This window comes from Caloenas nicobarica, chromosome 2, assembly GCF_036013445.1.
Source record: "Caloenas nicobarica isolate bCalNic1 chromosome 2, bCalNic1.hap1, whole genome shotgun sequence".
Lineage (NCBI taxonomy): Eukaryota > Metazoa > Chordata > Aves > Columbiformes > Columbidae > Caloenas > Caloenas nicobarica.
This window is the reverse complement of record NC_088246.1, coordinates 146,729,284-146,744,202: the sequence shown is the minus strand read 5'-3', so window position 1 is coordinate 146,744,202 and position 14,919 is coordinate 146,729,284. Positions and strand designations below refer to the sequence as shown.

General features: G+C 43.5%; 1 protein-coding gene across 1 annotated transcript in view; it reads left to right on the top strand.

The window, feature by feature from the left end:
* The first annotated feature begins 240 nt into the window (after positions 1-240).
* The window catches only part of SYBU (syntabulin), a 41,674-nt gene continuing 26,995 nt past the window's right edge, over positions 241-14,919 (top strand). The window contains exons 1-3 of the mRNA XM_065628483.1: positions 241-341; positions 475-661; positions 14,310-14,507. Coding sequence (XP_065484555.1) covers positions 315-341; positions 475-661; positions 14,310-14,507 — 412 coding nt within the window. The 5' untranslated portion in view covers positions 241-314. The remainder of the gene's footprint in view (positions 342-474; positions 662-14,309; positions 14,508-14,919) is intronic.

The following is a 14,919-nucleotide window of genomic DNA, read 5'->3' as shown; positions in this document are numbered from 1 at the left end:
GCAGGGAGCGGGCGGGGAGCTGCCTCCCCCGGGCACCGCACTGCAGAGGTGCCGAGGACACGCGGCCGCGGCTGCCGGGCGGCCCGGGGACGCGCCCCCGCCCCCGGCCCCGCACCTGCTCGGCGGCCCCGGGCGCGGCGGCGGCGGCACCACGTGTCGGGGCGGGGGAGCGGCGGCGGGGCCGGGCCGGGCTCCGCCACCCCCAGCGCCGCAGCGGCACCAGCAGCGGCAGCAGGAAGGAGCAGCCCGGGCTTGGCGCATCGTCCTCGCCCATGCCAGGTGCCTGTCCCCGGCTGCGCGGTGACTGAGGAGCGATGGGGCCTCTGCGGGAGAGCAGCAAGGTGAGCGGGGGGCCGGGCGGCCGCGGGGCCGGGGGAGAGGCAGCGGCGGGGGGGCCGGGGTTTGCCTGCCCCTGCCGGGATGGTGGAAGGCGGAGGGCGCATCCGTGATGCCGAGGTGTCCCTTCCCGAGCAGGAGCAGAAGACGCAGCCGGAGAAGGAGACAGCCCGCAGCCGCATCCCCCGCCTGGTCCTCCGGCCGCAGCAGAAGGTGTCCCCCGCTTCCGAGTCGCCCTTTTCGGAAGAGGAAAGCCGGGAATTCAACCCGCCCAGTTCCTCCGGGGGCTCCCGCAGGACCATCAGCAGCAACAGCTTCTGCTCAGGTACTGCAAAGGGACCCCGCTGGCTCGGTCCTCAGCCCGGGGCTCACGGTGGGCCCCGCCGTGCCAAGCCCCGAGGCTTCGCTGTCACCTCCTGACGCAGAATCCATGTGTCAAGCTCCTGTCGAGCCCTGCCAAGCATCCTGCTTTGCAGAGGAAGAAGGGCAACCATTGATTTTTCCAGGGAAATCCAGTATCTGTTCTTTTAATACATGTCCATAAGTGACACCAGATGTTTCCATTTCGAGTTCTGCTATCCGCCACTAAGAAGTTGGCGGTTTTACTGCGGCATAATAGTTGCTTTAAAGAGAAAGATTTGCCTTAAAAACTGCAGTGTGGATTTGAGGCATTCTGGAAAGCCCGTAAGCCAAAGAGTCTGTAAAACAGGGGAGTTGCTGTTAAGGGCATCAGTCATGGATCAAATACTGCATTTCCTTTTGGTTTTGTGACTATGATCTCTATATGTGAATCGGAACAGAATATGTAGGTGAAGTTTTCGCTGTCAAATTGAAGCGAGGTTTTTTAATTTGAGAACTCAGGCTTTGCCTGACAAGCTTGTCACCAGACGTGAGCTGGGCATGATCTCTGTAGAGAGGGCGATGCCTGGGTGATGTATCAGAACTGCATTACTGCTCTCCAGCTGTAGACCACAGAAGCGTCACTTGCTCTTCAAAATGAGTATATCCCTTTATGTCAGGGACAAATTGAAACCAGATTTCTATGTTAAATATTTGTCCTGTGTAGAGTTAAGCACAATTTAAGTGCCTCAACTAGCAGCGAATGACTCGGATACCTACTAGTGGTGAGTAATTTTTAAATTCAGTGAAACTCTTCACTGTGTATGAAATTATGCACGTGGACAATGGCGTTGGGGGTCACATCGTTAGCACCTTTGGCTCTACATGCATGTGGTAATTTTAAAGATATTTTGATAACTGAAAATTTGGTTTTGATAGTCAATAATTTGGAGAGCATAACATTGTCTGCCTAACTAAAAATCTCAATTATAACAGGTATATCAGCAAGTTCCTGAACTTCCTTTTTGTTTATTTATAAAGTATTTAAATTATCAAAGCTCTTCCTGAGAACAGCCAGAAACACTTGTATTTATCTTCAGTACAGTGGATCATATTTTTTAAAAAAATACTTCAACAAAAACCTGTGTATTGAACACTGTGTACAAGAACAGTCAGTTTTCCTAGATGAGGAACACAATATCCACGTTTGAGTCTACCATTTCCTTCTTAGCTCGGATAGATTTTGCAATTCAGGCTCAGTGGGACGATCTATTTGGTTATTGTTTAATGAACAATGCAGAGTGTTAAACAAACAACATAGGTTCTAAGAACACTGAAGTCTTTTTCCCTTTTGAATCCCTCCACCTTACCTGTTTCAGTTCGCCTGTAACAAAGAAGTAAAATCTTTTGAAGCTTTCTAGAAATACCTTATTTTTATGATCTCTCCCAAATGGCTGCTTTTTATCCTGATTTTTTTTTTGTGTGTTGACAAGCCTTTCATCCTGGTTACTGACATTCTTTTTTTATGATATCTTTTGGTTTTGTAGCTCGTTTGTACCTCATTCTTCAGATCTACTCAACACCGAGCTGCCAGGTGACCCCCTCGCAGTCCCGCTGCACCACACGGGCTGTGTCTGCGGTCCCAGCAGGGCTCTGTAATTACTCTGGGTGTCTGATCTCATGGCGTGACACTTCTAAGGCGCCTTTCACAGAGGTTTTCAGGAGGGCGATGCTGGTCGCTTAACCTGCCCCTTAAGGACAACTGGTCATATTTTATGTAAGTCAAACCTTACGCAGCCAGGGACCAGCCAAGACACTGTCCTCCATCCCAGTACCTGGCTTTGGTGTTGATAGGTTCGATGGGTTCTTCACCGTGATGCACGTCTGACAGCAGTCACTGACTTGATTTCCTCATTCTCTGAGGTTTCTTCCCTGTCTTCCACCTATGATCCTTCCTTATCATGGTGTGTCTAACTGAGATTGAAATTCCCCGGTGGCAGCAGGTGGCTGCTGGTTCCTGCTTCTGGGAAGCGGATGGTGAAGAACTGAGGCGAGATGTGGGCAGAGGAGCTGCAGCCTCCAACCTGCCTCTCCTGGTGCCTCGCCAGGCACTTACCATCTTCATTGAGAAGTGGTACGTGCCAGGAAGTGTATTTAAAATTAGCAAGTAACGCATTTGGAAGAGGTGAGCGGATGAATATGATGAATGATAGTGTGATGGCAGTATGAAAAAGCTCATGAGCATTTGGAGAAATGCTTTTTAATGACTTATCTGGAGCATTAAACGCCAAAGGTTCTTAATAAGCACTAAATAGTGTGAATCGGCCTCTGGAATAATTCCTGTCCTCTCTACCTTTCTTTATTACTGACATCAAGTGGTTATGATCAGTGCATTTCTTTCTGTCCTGGTAGAACCGATTTTTTTTTTCCTAGTCCATTTAAATATGTATTTCCTGCTTGATTCCCTAGAGCTTCTGAGGTTGTCCATTTTCCCTGGGTGCTCATATTGGTCCCAACCCATAAATGAAGGCTCAGAGTTCTTCTTTCTCTCTAAATGCGAGCAGCAGGGTCTTCCAGGTATTGTTAATGTTGGTTTAGGTGGGGGGAACCTTAGGAGCTGTGGCAGTGCTGTGAGCATGGTGGCAACAGCAAAAATACCACACAGCAGCAGACAAGGGACACTTTGTTTTAATGCTTAGTTTCTTTTGAAGTTGTTAGTTCTGGCTGAGATAAGTTTTAGATTTGCATGATCATCTCTGTCTTGTGTGACTGGATCAGAGACTCAACTTGATCATGTTGGTCAATTATTTGGAATTGACTTTATGTCATTTTTGCTTTGTAAGTCCGTATGAAACATGGTGAGCCCGTTAATCTGTTTGATCTGTGACAGTCCTCACAAAATGTATTCCTAATATTCTTTGTTTCTGCCAAGTGAACGTGGATGCTCTCTGGACATTGTGTAGCCAAGCTGAGTCTTTTTATCAGCATTCACTCTGCTCAATCCTTCCTTAAAATCTTAGCACATCTGGGGTCCTGTTTGTCATTTGATATGGGAGCACTTCTCTTCCTGCAGCCGCTGCCCTCCTTCGGCTTGGACATTGGCCACAGAACTTGTATGATGTCAAATGATGAAAAAACACTCCCCCAGCAGCTTCATCTGGCTCGGCTGCTACCGAGCATTTGCCCGTGTCGTGTGTTTTCCTCATAAGTTGCACTTGGCTTCGAATTGGCTGCAGACACTTACCTTGTCAGTCGTGAGGAAAGCGTGATTTTAAACACTGCGAATAAATCATCCCTTCACGGGTACGTGGCTCAGCGGCTGCTGAGCTGTTTTTGTGGTTCCAGTTACAGGGTTTGCCTTGTAAGAAATAAGATACTTAGGGCGGGGCATTATCCTTGATTTTTTGTGTACACGTCCTTGTGATACCAAGCCAGTTGTGTGTTGGATCGAAGGAAGCCTGGTCATGCTACACTCGGTAACGGGCTGTTTTGCTTTTCATTTTAAAAGGAAGTTAGTTTGGGATATACTTTTTTTTCTTGGCTTCTGCCTCTGAATAGCTCAGCTTTTAAATTTCTCCTTGTGAAGAAGATTTGTTACATGATGCCTTTATAACAACGCCCAAGCTTTCCTTCAGCCTTTCTTCAGAAGGCAGCCGCCTGAATTTCTGCAGGTAATGTAGCAGCGCTTTGTTAACTGAGATGGAGCTTTGCAGGAAACACTTGTGCATTTAATAGTCAGTTCAGCAAAAGACTTTGGGAGCCAGAGGAGCTGTTTTATTCCCATAGCAAATATTAATAGTTCCTCTTTCTTTGGGCTTACCTGCAAATCGCCTCTTTAACTAGACTGCATAGTACTACAGGCCATTGAAAAACAGCGTCATCTCTGCGAATGAATGATGGTGACTCAACAGTGTTTTCAAAAATAGGAGTAGAAGCTTCTTTCTTGCTTTTTCTTTCCAATTTCAAGGTCTGGGTTCAGTGCTTATTTCATAGTTTGGCTTTTTTTTCCTATTATAAAGCTTTTTTTCAAAAATCTTGCTCTTTACATGTGCGGCACTATAAACATGCTCCGGAACCGTGGCTGCACCGTAAGCCCCAGGCTGTAGATGCTGCACCAGGGATCTCGTTGTCACCGTTCCCTGCTTGCTTGCTCCTGCACACCATCCCCTTGAACTCAGAGATTATTTGCCAACTGGCCCAGCTGTCGATGGATGCTGGGGCTGAGTTCACAGCACACATGTCCAAAAAAATCACGTAGGCTTTAGGCAGGCATATTAAAGTCAATGTGAATGCGCTAGCCGTATTGCTAGCCACAGACTAGGGGAGATTTTATACGAATGTTACTGAATGAAATGCTGTGCTTTCTCATGCTCCAGTAGATAGTTTCTATGCTAGAGCATCAAAGTAGGTTGCACTGTAAACCAGCTAGCTTTGGAGGCTACACTATTGAAGTGTGTGTACTTAAATATATATTTCTGAATAGAAAAAGATCGAGGAAAGCAAATTTTCAGTATTTTAACAAATCAACAGATTGAAGCCATAGAATTATTAAGAATTACTGAAAAAAATACCTTTATTATTTGGGTATATGTGTATGTATTATTAAGGAAACAGTGATTTCTCCCATTCTTTTTGTTTCTTACTGGTTTATTTGATTTTTAGTCTGAGTTACTGAATCGAAAAGAGGTGCTTAAAAGTGCTCAAGTATGTGATACTGAAAGTTAGCTTCTCTTTCCTGCAGTCCTTTATGCTATGCTTTTCCACAGTCCTTTTGCCATTTTTTCAAACTTCTGAAGTGGAGGTCTTCTCTGGCACATTTGTTTGCAGCATTCTGTAAGGCAGTTCAGTAATATATGTAATGCGATATTAATTTGTAAAATTATTAATGTGATATTGTAAAATTAATGTGATACTAATTTGCAAAAACATTGAAACAAAAATCTGCTTTCAAAAATGCACGGATGGCCTTTGCATAAGGGTGACACTGGTGACATGCTTCCTTTTCTCACTGCTGTTTCCCTGGAGAATTTCCTGCTGGGTCGGCTTACATGCAATAATTTATTATTGCTTCATATTGTTAACCACCAGTTCTGTTTCTGTGGCACAGAGATCTGTTCCAAACGTGGAAATGAGACAGTGTCTAGGTACTAAAGAGCAAAGCCTGCCTGTTCCTCAGATTTTGACCTTTCCTGGCTTCCCTTTCAACTTCACTGTTTATTCCCTCTTGCTAAGTAACGATCCTTTTGTTCCTGTGCCACACAACAACATCTGGAAGCCAAAATATTTAACCTTTTGAGTGTTTGTTGTCACCTTTTTATGCGTCTGTCAGTGCTGTGAACCCTTAAAACCCAACCCAGAGCCTCCTGAGGTCAGTAGAAGAGTTCCTGTTGCCTCTGGCACATTTTGGATGGTGTCCTGAGAACAGTCAGTACCTCACCCTTTCTACCACCCTGTTTGTCGCAGCTTGCTGTGTCCTATGGACTGCATTCTAAACTGTATCATGTACTTTCTTTGCCACCAACGCATAATCTAATACTTCTGGTTTGAAGTGCTTCTTCATGCAATTTTCTATTGAGTTGAATATTGTCGTGCATTGAAAAACATCACAACTTGTAGCAGGAATGAAACTTAAATGAGAAGTCTTTCATTTATTTTGTATTAAAAGAGAATCTTGATGTTTTAAAAGAAATTCTACATAACATGTTTTAACCCTACATTTACAGGGTTAGTATAAGTCCTTGAAATTTTGCAACAGTGTTTTGACATATATGTATCACCAAATACAGCAAGTGAGTTCTGTGGTGATGTTAAGTGCCAGTCTGGATTTGGTGGCAATTAAAAAAATGCATAAAACAACAATGGATAGAATATATGTGGTTTCCAAGCATCATTAGAATGTAAACAGTGCAATGTTATCAGGTGACGTTGAAGCCCTGAGGGTCACAGTCATATGCTGTCAGCTATAGAGGCAGAGCTATGTGAGAAGGAAGGAATATAATATGTTGTATCATTTGAGGAACAGGAACAAATTTTTATGTGGTCTGTTGAAGATTTTTGTTTCCAAAAATGGTATCTTCAAAACTGGCTAGAATATTTATTTGTCCTTTGCTGCATAAATAAATTAAGCACGTAAACCCACACACACAGAAACCCATCTATATATACATACATTTCACACAATGTTGATATGAAATATGTAATATTTCTTACACTTGATGTGGTCAAGGCCTTCTCACCTGAGGCAGCAGCTGTGGCTCCACTTCCAACTCTTGGCCTCAGGAAAGGTTAGTGAGGTCTGCTGAAGTGCTTTAAAATATCTGCCTAACAGCCAAGACTCTTCTTTGTCTCTTTTTCAGACTCTTTCATCTCCTTACCTTTAGTTAAAACTTTTCTTTAAAATTTTCAAATAGATTTTCAGTCCTTTATCATATTAAACCCCTTGTCCAAATGTTACCTGTGATGTGATATCAAAACTCTAGGAGCTGTGCTATTCCTGACCACAGCACTCTCCTAGTAACAGTACTGGTTTTATTGATCTTTTTACTCCTAAGTCTTGATGCTTTTGTTCTGCAATACTAATGCCATTAGTGGTGCTATAAATGTAATCATAAAGCCAGTGAGCCACAATTATATAGTCCTTTTTTCAGATGGTTTCCCAGAACTCACATCAGTCCTGCTTATTAGTGAAATGTTCAAATAGAAGGAAGATTAGTAGAGGCATTGTTTGCTGCCAAAGTCAATTAAAATTTACTGCTTCTGTGTAACTTCGCTATAGTAAAGTCAGATGTCAAGAGCTGATACCTTTAAGGACATTTGTGGGAAATACTGCATGGTAAAAGATGCCCAAGCTTTAGGAGTGGGTCAGTCCATCTTCTTTCACCTTCTCTCCCTTCTTGTACACAAGCTGAGCCTACCACCATTTATGCCGTGCTGTGAGCGAGCAGAGAGGACGTCTTGCCGAATTCAGCGAGCAGCTTCCATGCTAAATTTTCAGTAGTGACCATCAGCAGTCAGCCTCTGGGTGTGAGGGAAGCAAGGTCAAAGGAGCTGCTGAGAAACAGGTGTAAAACTTGCCTGTGTATTAATGATGGGAACCTCAGCAATGGGTAAAAGGAGTTGAAGATGTCTAGTCGTGATTTTACTTACTTCACTACTGGGTTAGGTTTTATGAGTAGAACATTAAAATCAATAGTTCCAGCTTGAAAGACGGACTGGGAAAAACATGGTCGTTCCCAGCTATGGAATATCTAAAAAATGTAAGGGAAGAGTGTGATCCTAACCATGTAGATTGTACGGGACCTCTGAGATAATTTCATGCAGCCTCCTTTTTGTAGCAGGACTATTTCCAGCACTACGTCACATCGGCCATGGCTTTGTCTGTCTGAGTCTAGAAAACCACCAAGAACAAGAGTTTGCACAGCCTCTCTAGGTGACCCCAGGGAGTGGTGGAGCTGCTAGCCTGCCTTCCTTCACGGGCAAAATGGAGCAGAGTTAATTCAAGTTCTGTCTGCAGAGACATAGAGATTAAATGTGGAATTAATTTGCTTAGGAGGATAACTAGGCCTCCTCTCTTTTCCTGTCAAGGATATAGTTTTGACTGCTTTTCTGCTTTGCTTTAGTGTGCTTGACTTCTGGTAAGACACTTGCGTTACAAGCAGGTGAAATTCTGAATAATTTTATTAAATACCAACTCCAACAGATCTTAAAAATAGCTGTAAAGTTAGTTTAGAATTCATCAGAAGGACTGACACTAGTAGCACTTTTAGGACTCTACTCTTAGTGAAGCTATTAAATGTTTTTTTCAACAGTCTGATTTTGCAGGTTTGCAGATGTCTTTGTAGCAGATGACTAATCTAGAGTACATGAAATCACCTACTGGAATGGCTGCAATAAAAATGAAATGTTTTAGTACAAATAGTAGATGAGGAGAATATTCACACCTCTAACCTTAAGCTGTGCTCCCTAAATGGTTGCTGGGCAGCTGGGGATGCCCCCAGAGGGCCGTTCAGTGTTGTGATGAGGTAGGAGTTGGACTCCTACCTGTTGAGAGCCTGATGGTGTGCATGTGGACATGCTCCAACTCTGTCCTTCCATGTGCACTACTCATGTTATACTATTACGTTTCATTCTGCTGCTTTTGCTATGGTCCTTTGTGTTGGCCAGTTGTTCCAGAATGATATTGTGAATCTCCTGTTAGCAATGTTTTCCAGCTGGGTGGTGAGCCCTTACACCTCACTGGTTCAGCTGCACAAGTCAGGACGGTGGTTGTGCTAGTCAATGGAAAGACATGAGATCCTCCAGACAGTGACTCAGCGTAGTGGAGAAGCCTAAATTGGGCTGTTGTTGTGACTCATCCTCCAGAGGAGCCACTTTCTCTCCATTTAAAACAGAAAGAGCCTTAGCAGGTGGAAGCTAGCTGATAGATTCCCTTCGGTGTCAGCAACTTTCATTAATGCGTAAAACACCCCTGTGCTACAAGACCAGTCACAAAAAGAAGACCAAAGCAACACATAGGGAGTCAAAAAATGTGGAGCAGACAAGCAGATTGGGAGATTACCTGAAAAAAGTCTGAAATACCCTTGGTAGTTCACTGTCAATAGCCAGCTCACAGTGCACCATCGTGGCAGAGCTGTGGCTACCTGGGCTAGGAACGGAGGGAAAGGGAACCATCAGGTAAAAGTCAGCAAATGGTTTTGCCTTGATACACTGAACTTTCAAAAGTTCATTAGAGGCCCGTGTTTAATTCTGGAATCCACATTTCTTAGTGGAAATGCAGAGTATGTACAGCCTGAGCATTGGTCAAAGGAACCTTAAGAGGAGATGAAAGTGGGACAGTAGACAAGGGATCAGGTAGGACATGGATAGTTAAGACTCGTGAAAGTACATAACTAGATCTGGAAGCTTGGAGTGAGGGTAAAAATAAGTCAGTGGATCCTCAGCAGGAGCATCGTTAATTATTTGGATGCATCATATAAGGAAGTTGTAAATTCAGTACTTCTTGAAGTCTTCAGGAAAAAGCAGTATTTTTCTATAGAAGGCTCTAAAGCGTATTTCAGAGAAATTTCTAAGGCTTCTGTGCACAGAAAATCAGAGGAAATCATCACGTCACAACACATGGCCTTAAAGGCTACGAGAACAATATTTTTGTCTGTTGTTAAAGTATTATTATCTTCACCACTGTTTATACTTTGTCTTTGCTATTTGAAATCTAGGCAGTGCATGCAAATGTCAGAGTGCTCTGAGCAGCTTCCCTGATTGTTTGTTTGAGGAGACACTATCCTGTGCTTGGCTTTGAAACTTGGCAAGCGTGCCTGATCTGGGAGAGGGGTTGGACGTAGAGTTTCAATGATGAAATCCAGCTGATGTTCAAAGGAAAAGTACTCCCAGAACGCTCTTAGGAGGCCACTGGGAAACAAGACACCATGAATATTGCTAAGGAAGCAATGAAAGTAGTCTGTTGTAAATTTATGTATTTTTCTCTTTTGTGCAAATAAATAATACAGGCAAGATCAGAAGTATGGACTTTCACAGCAGTATTTGCCAGCTTTCTCTATTCTGTCTTCCTGATGCTCATGTGCCTGAGAAGGAATATCAGGTTTATCTGTATTCCTGAGAAGTCTGGACCTGAAATCTTTACTGGGGCAGAGCTCTTGCCAAGTTATAGAGCTGAATCCTTAACTGACCTTCTTGAGAGCTACATTCACATTATGGCTTCAGCAGAAGGGGAATCCCATTGTGGACTCGTCTGCTCCTGTTAGCCTCTTGCCAACTTTGGAGACAGGTTCCTTATCTTGGCCTATTTCTGGGCGGGTAGAGGTCTTCACCTCTTTCTGTCAAAATTAACAGCAGGGTTTTGGAGGAACCTGCAGGTCTGCAGGAAACATGGAACCCATGCTGCTGCATTTGCATCCTTCCTGCTGCAGACGAGGAGCAGAGGTGTTCAGTGAGCAGGGCAGGTGGTCAAGCTGTCTGTGGGATGGAGGGGGCATCGGGGTCCATGGGGAAGTCTGCTGCTCTTCTGTGAGGAGTTCACCTGCAATATTAAATACAATTAAATAGCCTGCTAAGGCTTCATTAGCAGGGGAGAACAAAGATACGTGCTGGCAGTTTGGCTTGCACCGAGCAGTTGGGTAGCCCTTCAGTGCTGACCACGACCTTTCCTTCTGCCAGGACGGTGAGCTGCAGGTCGGGTGGGAGGTGTGTCTCCCCAGTGTACAGAACTTTGCTTGCCTTTGGTGGTGAGCACCAGCATTTCGTGTGCAGCTGTTCCTTTCTGTGGTAGTAAACATTTTGATTATTTAAAAGACACCACAAAAAGCTGACACAGAAAAATGTTTCTCTGCAGCTTGCCCTAGATTTGGAAAATTATGATTTTGTTCACATTTCTGGCTAATACTAGGTAGAAGGAGTAGAAGATATACATTACATAAAAAAATAACAAACAATCAGAGGAGAGGGAGTACAACAAAATCATTTATTTACTTCAGCTGGAGTGGGAATGCTCACCTGGTTATTGGTGTGTCTGAAGGTCACAAGGGGTGTGAGTAGAGAAAAGCTGTTGTGATTTGTGCCAGGCTTATTTCATAGAATAGTTTGGGTTGGAAGGGACCTTCAAAGCTCATCCAGTCTCACACCCATCTTCAACTAGATGAGGTTGGTCAGAGCCCCGTCCAGCCTGGCCTTAATGTCTCCAGGGATGGGGCATCAACCATCTCTCTGGGCAACCTGGGCCAGTGTTTCACCACCCTCATTGTAAAAAATTTCTTCCTCGTATCTAGCCTGAATCTCCCCTATTTTAGTTTAAAACCATTACCCCTTTTCCTATCACAACAGGCCCTGCTAAATAGTCTGTCCCCTTTTAAGTCAGGCCCCTTTTAAGTACTGAAAGGCTGCAACAAGGTCTCCCTGGAGCCTTCTCTTCTCCGGGCTGAGAAGTCCAGCTGAAGGACTAGCTAAAGGTCTGCCCACGTGTCTCACCTTGCCAGCAACCCAACGAAGCACCTGGAAGGGCTGATTTGCTCTTTAATAAATGCCCCGTTGCAATGAAAGCTCAGATCCTTAAGGGTAAAATGAAGCTAGATATGAAATAATCTGATCATACAGTGTCACCAGTGTGATGTGAGAGGCAATGGTTGTGGGTGGTAATTAAAATATTGATTTTTAAAATGCTGATTTTATATGCTTTCTTTAGCTACCTTATTTCCTCGTTACAGTTAGTTTTACATATTTGGGAGGGGGTTTAACGCCCTAATTCTTAATGCTGTAGTTTAGTTCTTTCATTGTTTAAAGTTTTATCAGCTCCTGAGGTTCTTCCAGGTAGCGTCTCTATAGCTTCAGAAGTTATTTGTACATGAAGACTCCTATTTAAAACACATCTGTGAAGTCTACAGAACTCATTCAACTATTGCAGTGATTTTATCAGTGGAAAGATAAAGTAAATAGTTTCTTGTCTTTTTTAAAACAACAAACAAACAAAAAAACCATCCAAACAAACAAATGACCCAAAACCAACCAACCAAAAAAAAACCACGAAAAAAACCCACCACAAAGTTTTGCAAATCATGCCACATAGAGAAGCATGTAAGTGGAAAGGTCATAATTAAAAATAAATTGCATGAACCTGCGCTTTTTTCTGGATATATTTGATTATGTTTGTGTGCTTCTAAAGGGAATACACTTCGGCCATAACTAACGGAGCTGCTTAAATGCAGTTCAGCAGCTCGCCCAGCTGTGCCGATGCGCTGCCCTGCATTCATTCAGCCCGCAGGAGGCTCTGAACCCTTCAGAAAATGAAACAGGTCCTGATCTGTGAGGAAATTGCCACCTTCTCTCTTCTCCGTGTTGACTTATATTGTGACGTTGGTGGGAGTGGAAAGGATGAAGTAAACTAAAATCACCTGGGCAACAATCCTGCTTTAGTCAGGATGAATGCGGAGATGGGCTGAAAACCGTATTAGCGGTCTTCTCTTTCCCGTTATTTTTCTAGGGACTAATTCTGAGTTGCAGAAGGCATCAGCAAGATGGCAAAAGGAGGTGCTTGTAGGCTGAATTGAGCTGGTTTGAAGGAATCGAATATGATTAAGCTGGATTAGGTGCTTTACACCCTTTGTGCCTGGGGGGTACTTGCAGCAGCAGGCCGGGCTGCCCTGCGGCCTGGCGTCGGGCCTGGCAGCAGCGCCTCAGGTGCCGTTACAGGCTAATGCGTGTATCACAGCATGCATGGGATGGTCAGCACCTGTGGGTACCTTGCCCAGCACTGCAGGCGGGACACAGAGAAATGGGAAGCAAAACACTGGAACAAATAGGTGAGGGTAGAGTGACTGGCGAGCCACAAAGGAAAACTGCTTGATATGAAAGGATGTGGTTGTTTTACTGTACTGAGGGAACAATAGTTAGAAATAGCAAAAGCTGCTCTTTTGTGCAGAGGGAGGCAGGCAGGGAGGGGGTCAGGTAGTTATGTGGTGCCCCTTTTTTCTCATAAATGCACAGTCATACGCTGACTTTTTAAACAATCTGCCCATGCAAAGTTCATTGCAAAATCAGGCTTGACCTAAATTATGAACAGGGTGGAAATGGTAAATGCAGTGTGATCATGCAAATTATTTGGCTCAGTTGCAGGTACTTCTTTGAGTTTCATGTTAGGTAATAATAATATACCAGGAGCAGAGTGCAATTGCATAATTAAGATGGCAGCTTTCATTTTGTCCTGGGAAAGATCAAACAATTATATTTCTCCAGGAGAGTAAATATTCAAGGCTTCCTAGTGTCAGAGTAGCCTGTTTGTTTTTGTTGTGTATCTGTAAAACCACTGTGACTTTTAGGAGAGCTGTGATTGCTCAAGATTACAGGAGATGTGATTAGATGAAGGGAGTGTTTGATATGTGGATTTCACCTGGATTCAGACTTCTTACTTTGCATTTAATTGTTAAGAGCTGGAGTGTTTGTATTTCTGGAGGTCAGGTACGTGGGTCTGCTCCCGAGGTGGCTGCTGATGCCGTGAAGCGTTGGTGTGTCCTCGGAGGAGTTCGGCTTTAAACAAAAGCAGTCTGTGTGTAACACACTCTCTTCACACCTGGGAACCTCACACCTACTTGTCAAGAAGGAAGAGCTCTGTGATCACAGTTGCTTTAAAAGGAAAAATAATTTTGAGAAACCTTTATTAATTCTGGTTAAATGAAAATCCTGACTTTGTGCATATGGGCATAGGTCGTTCTCTTGTTGTTCAGATAGGAACAGATCTTGAAGAACAGCATGTGGCCCATGCTCGTTTTTCATCCAGTGTGCACTACACAAGCCATTCTTGTGTCTTATGTGCACTTTTTCATACCATAATATTCCTTAACCTAGCTGAGTCAAAAGAATTTTTCGTAGATCTGAGTTTTCATTATGTAGCCCCTAATATTGTATTTTGCCAGACTTTGTGAAACAAGCACTTGCTATTTTAGTCTGCCATAAGGTATTCAAGACTTAAATGGGAGAAACTGTTAGCTTCTCACCAGGTTTCAGAGCCAAGGTCATGCATATCAGGTAACTGACTGCAAATAGTTGTAGTTCAAACACTGGGGTTTTTTTAATCTGGAAACATTCATGTACGTATTAGTTAGAAATGTTGATGTTTTCCCTTTTCTCTTCAGATGACACTGGCTGTCCTAGTAGCCAGTCAGTATCTCCAGTTAAGACTCCTTCTGATGCTGGAAACAGTCCAATCAGTTTTTGCACTGGTAGTGATGGAGACTTCTCCAGGAAGAAATTCAGTCCAGGGACAATGAGTGAAGGGAACCCGCAGCTGGCTCGATATAAGAAGGAGGCAAAGACGAGCCTGGTAAAGCCCGGTGAGTACAGTATGGTTCCTTTCATTTCTTTAATTACACTTCCTAATTGACTAGAACTTCTACAGGTGTCTACATACACTGTGTTGTGCTACCTGCGATACCACTAATGCTGAGAGTAAATTAAAAGAAAAGTTGCATTCCTTCTATGGAGCCACCTGCAAGATTTGAAAACGCTATTTGTATTAGCTTTTTCAAGGAAATAAAATTAATTGACATATTCACTTTCTTTTGTGAGGCTCAATGGTGATGTCAAATAACAACTGAAATGAATTTTATCCTATTTCATGGTAATTGCACACATATTTCACTGGCCAAAGATAAATGACTCTTACTATCAAAGCAAAGAATTATAGTCTTCTGATATTGTTAGATTTATTGTTGGATCCTGCCTGAAGATTATGCTGCCAGGCTG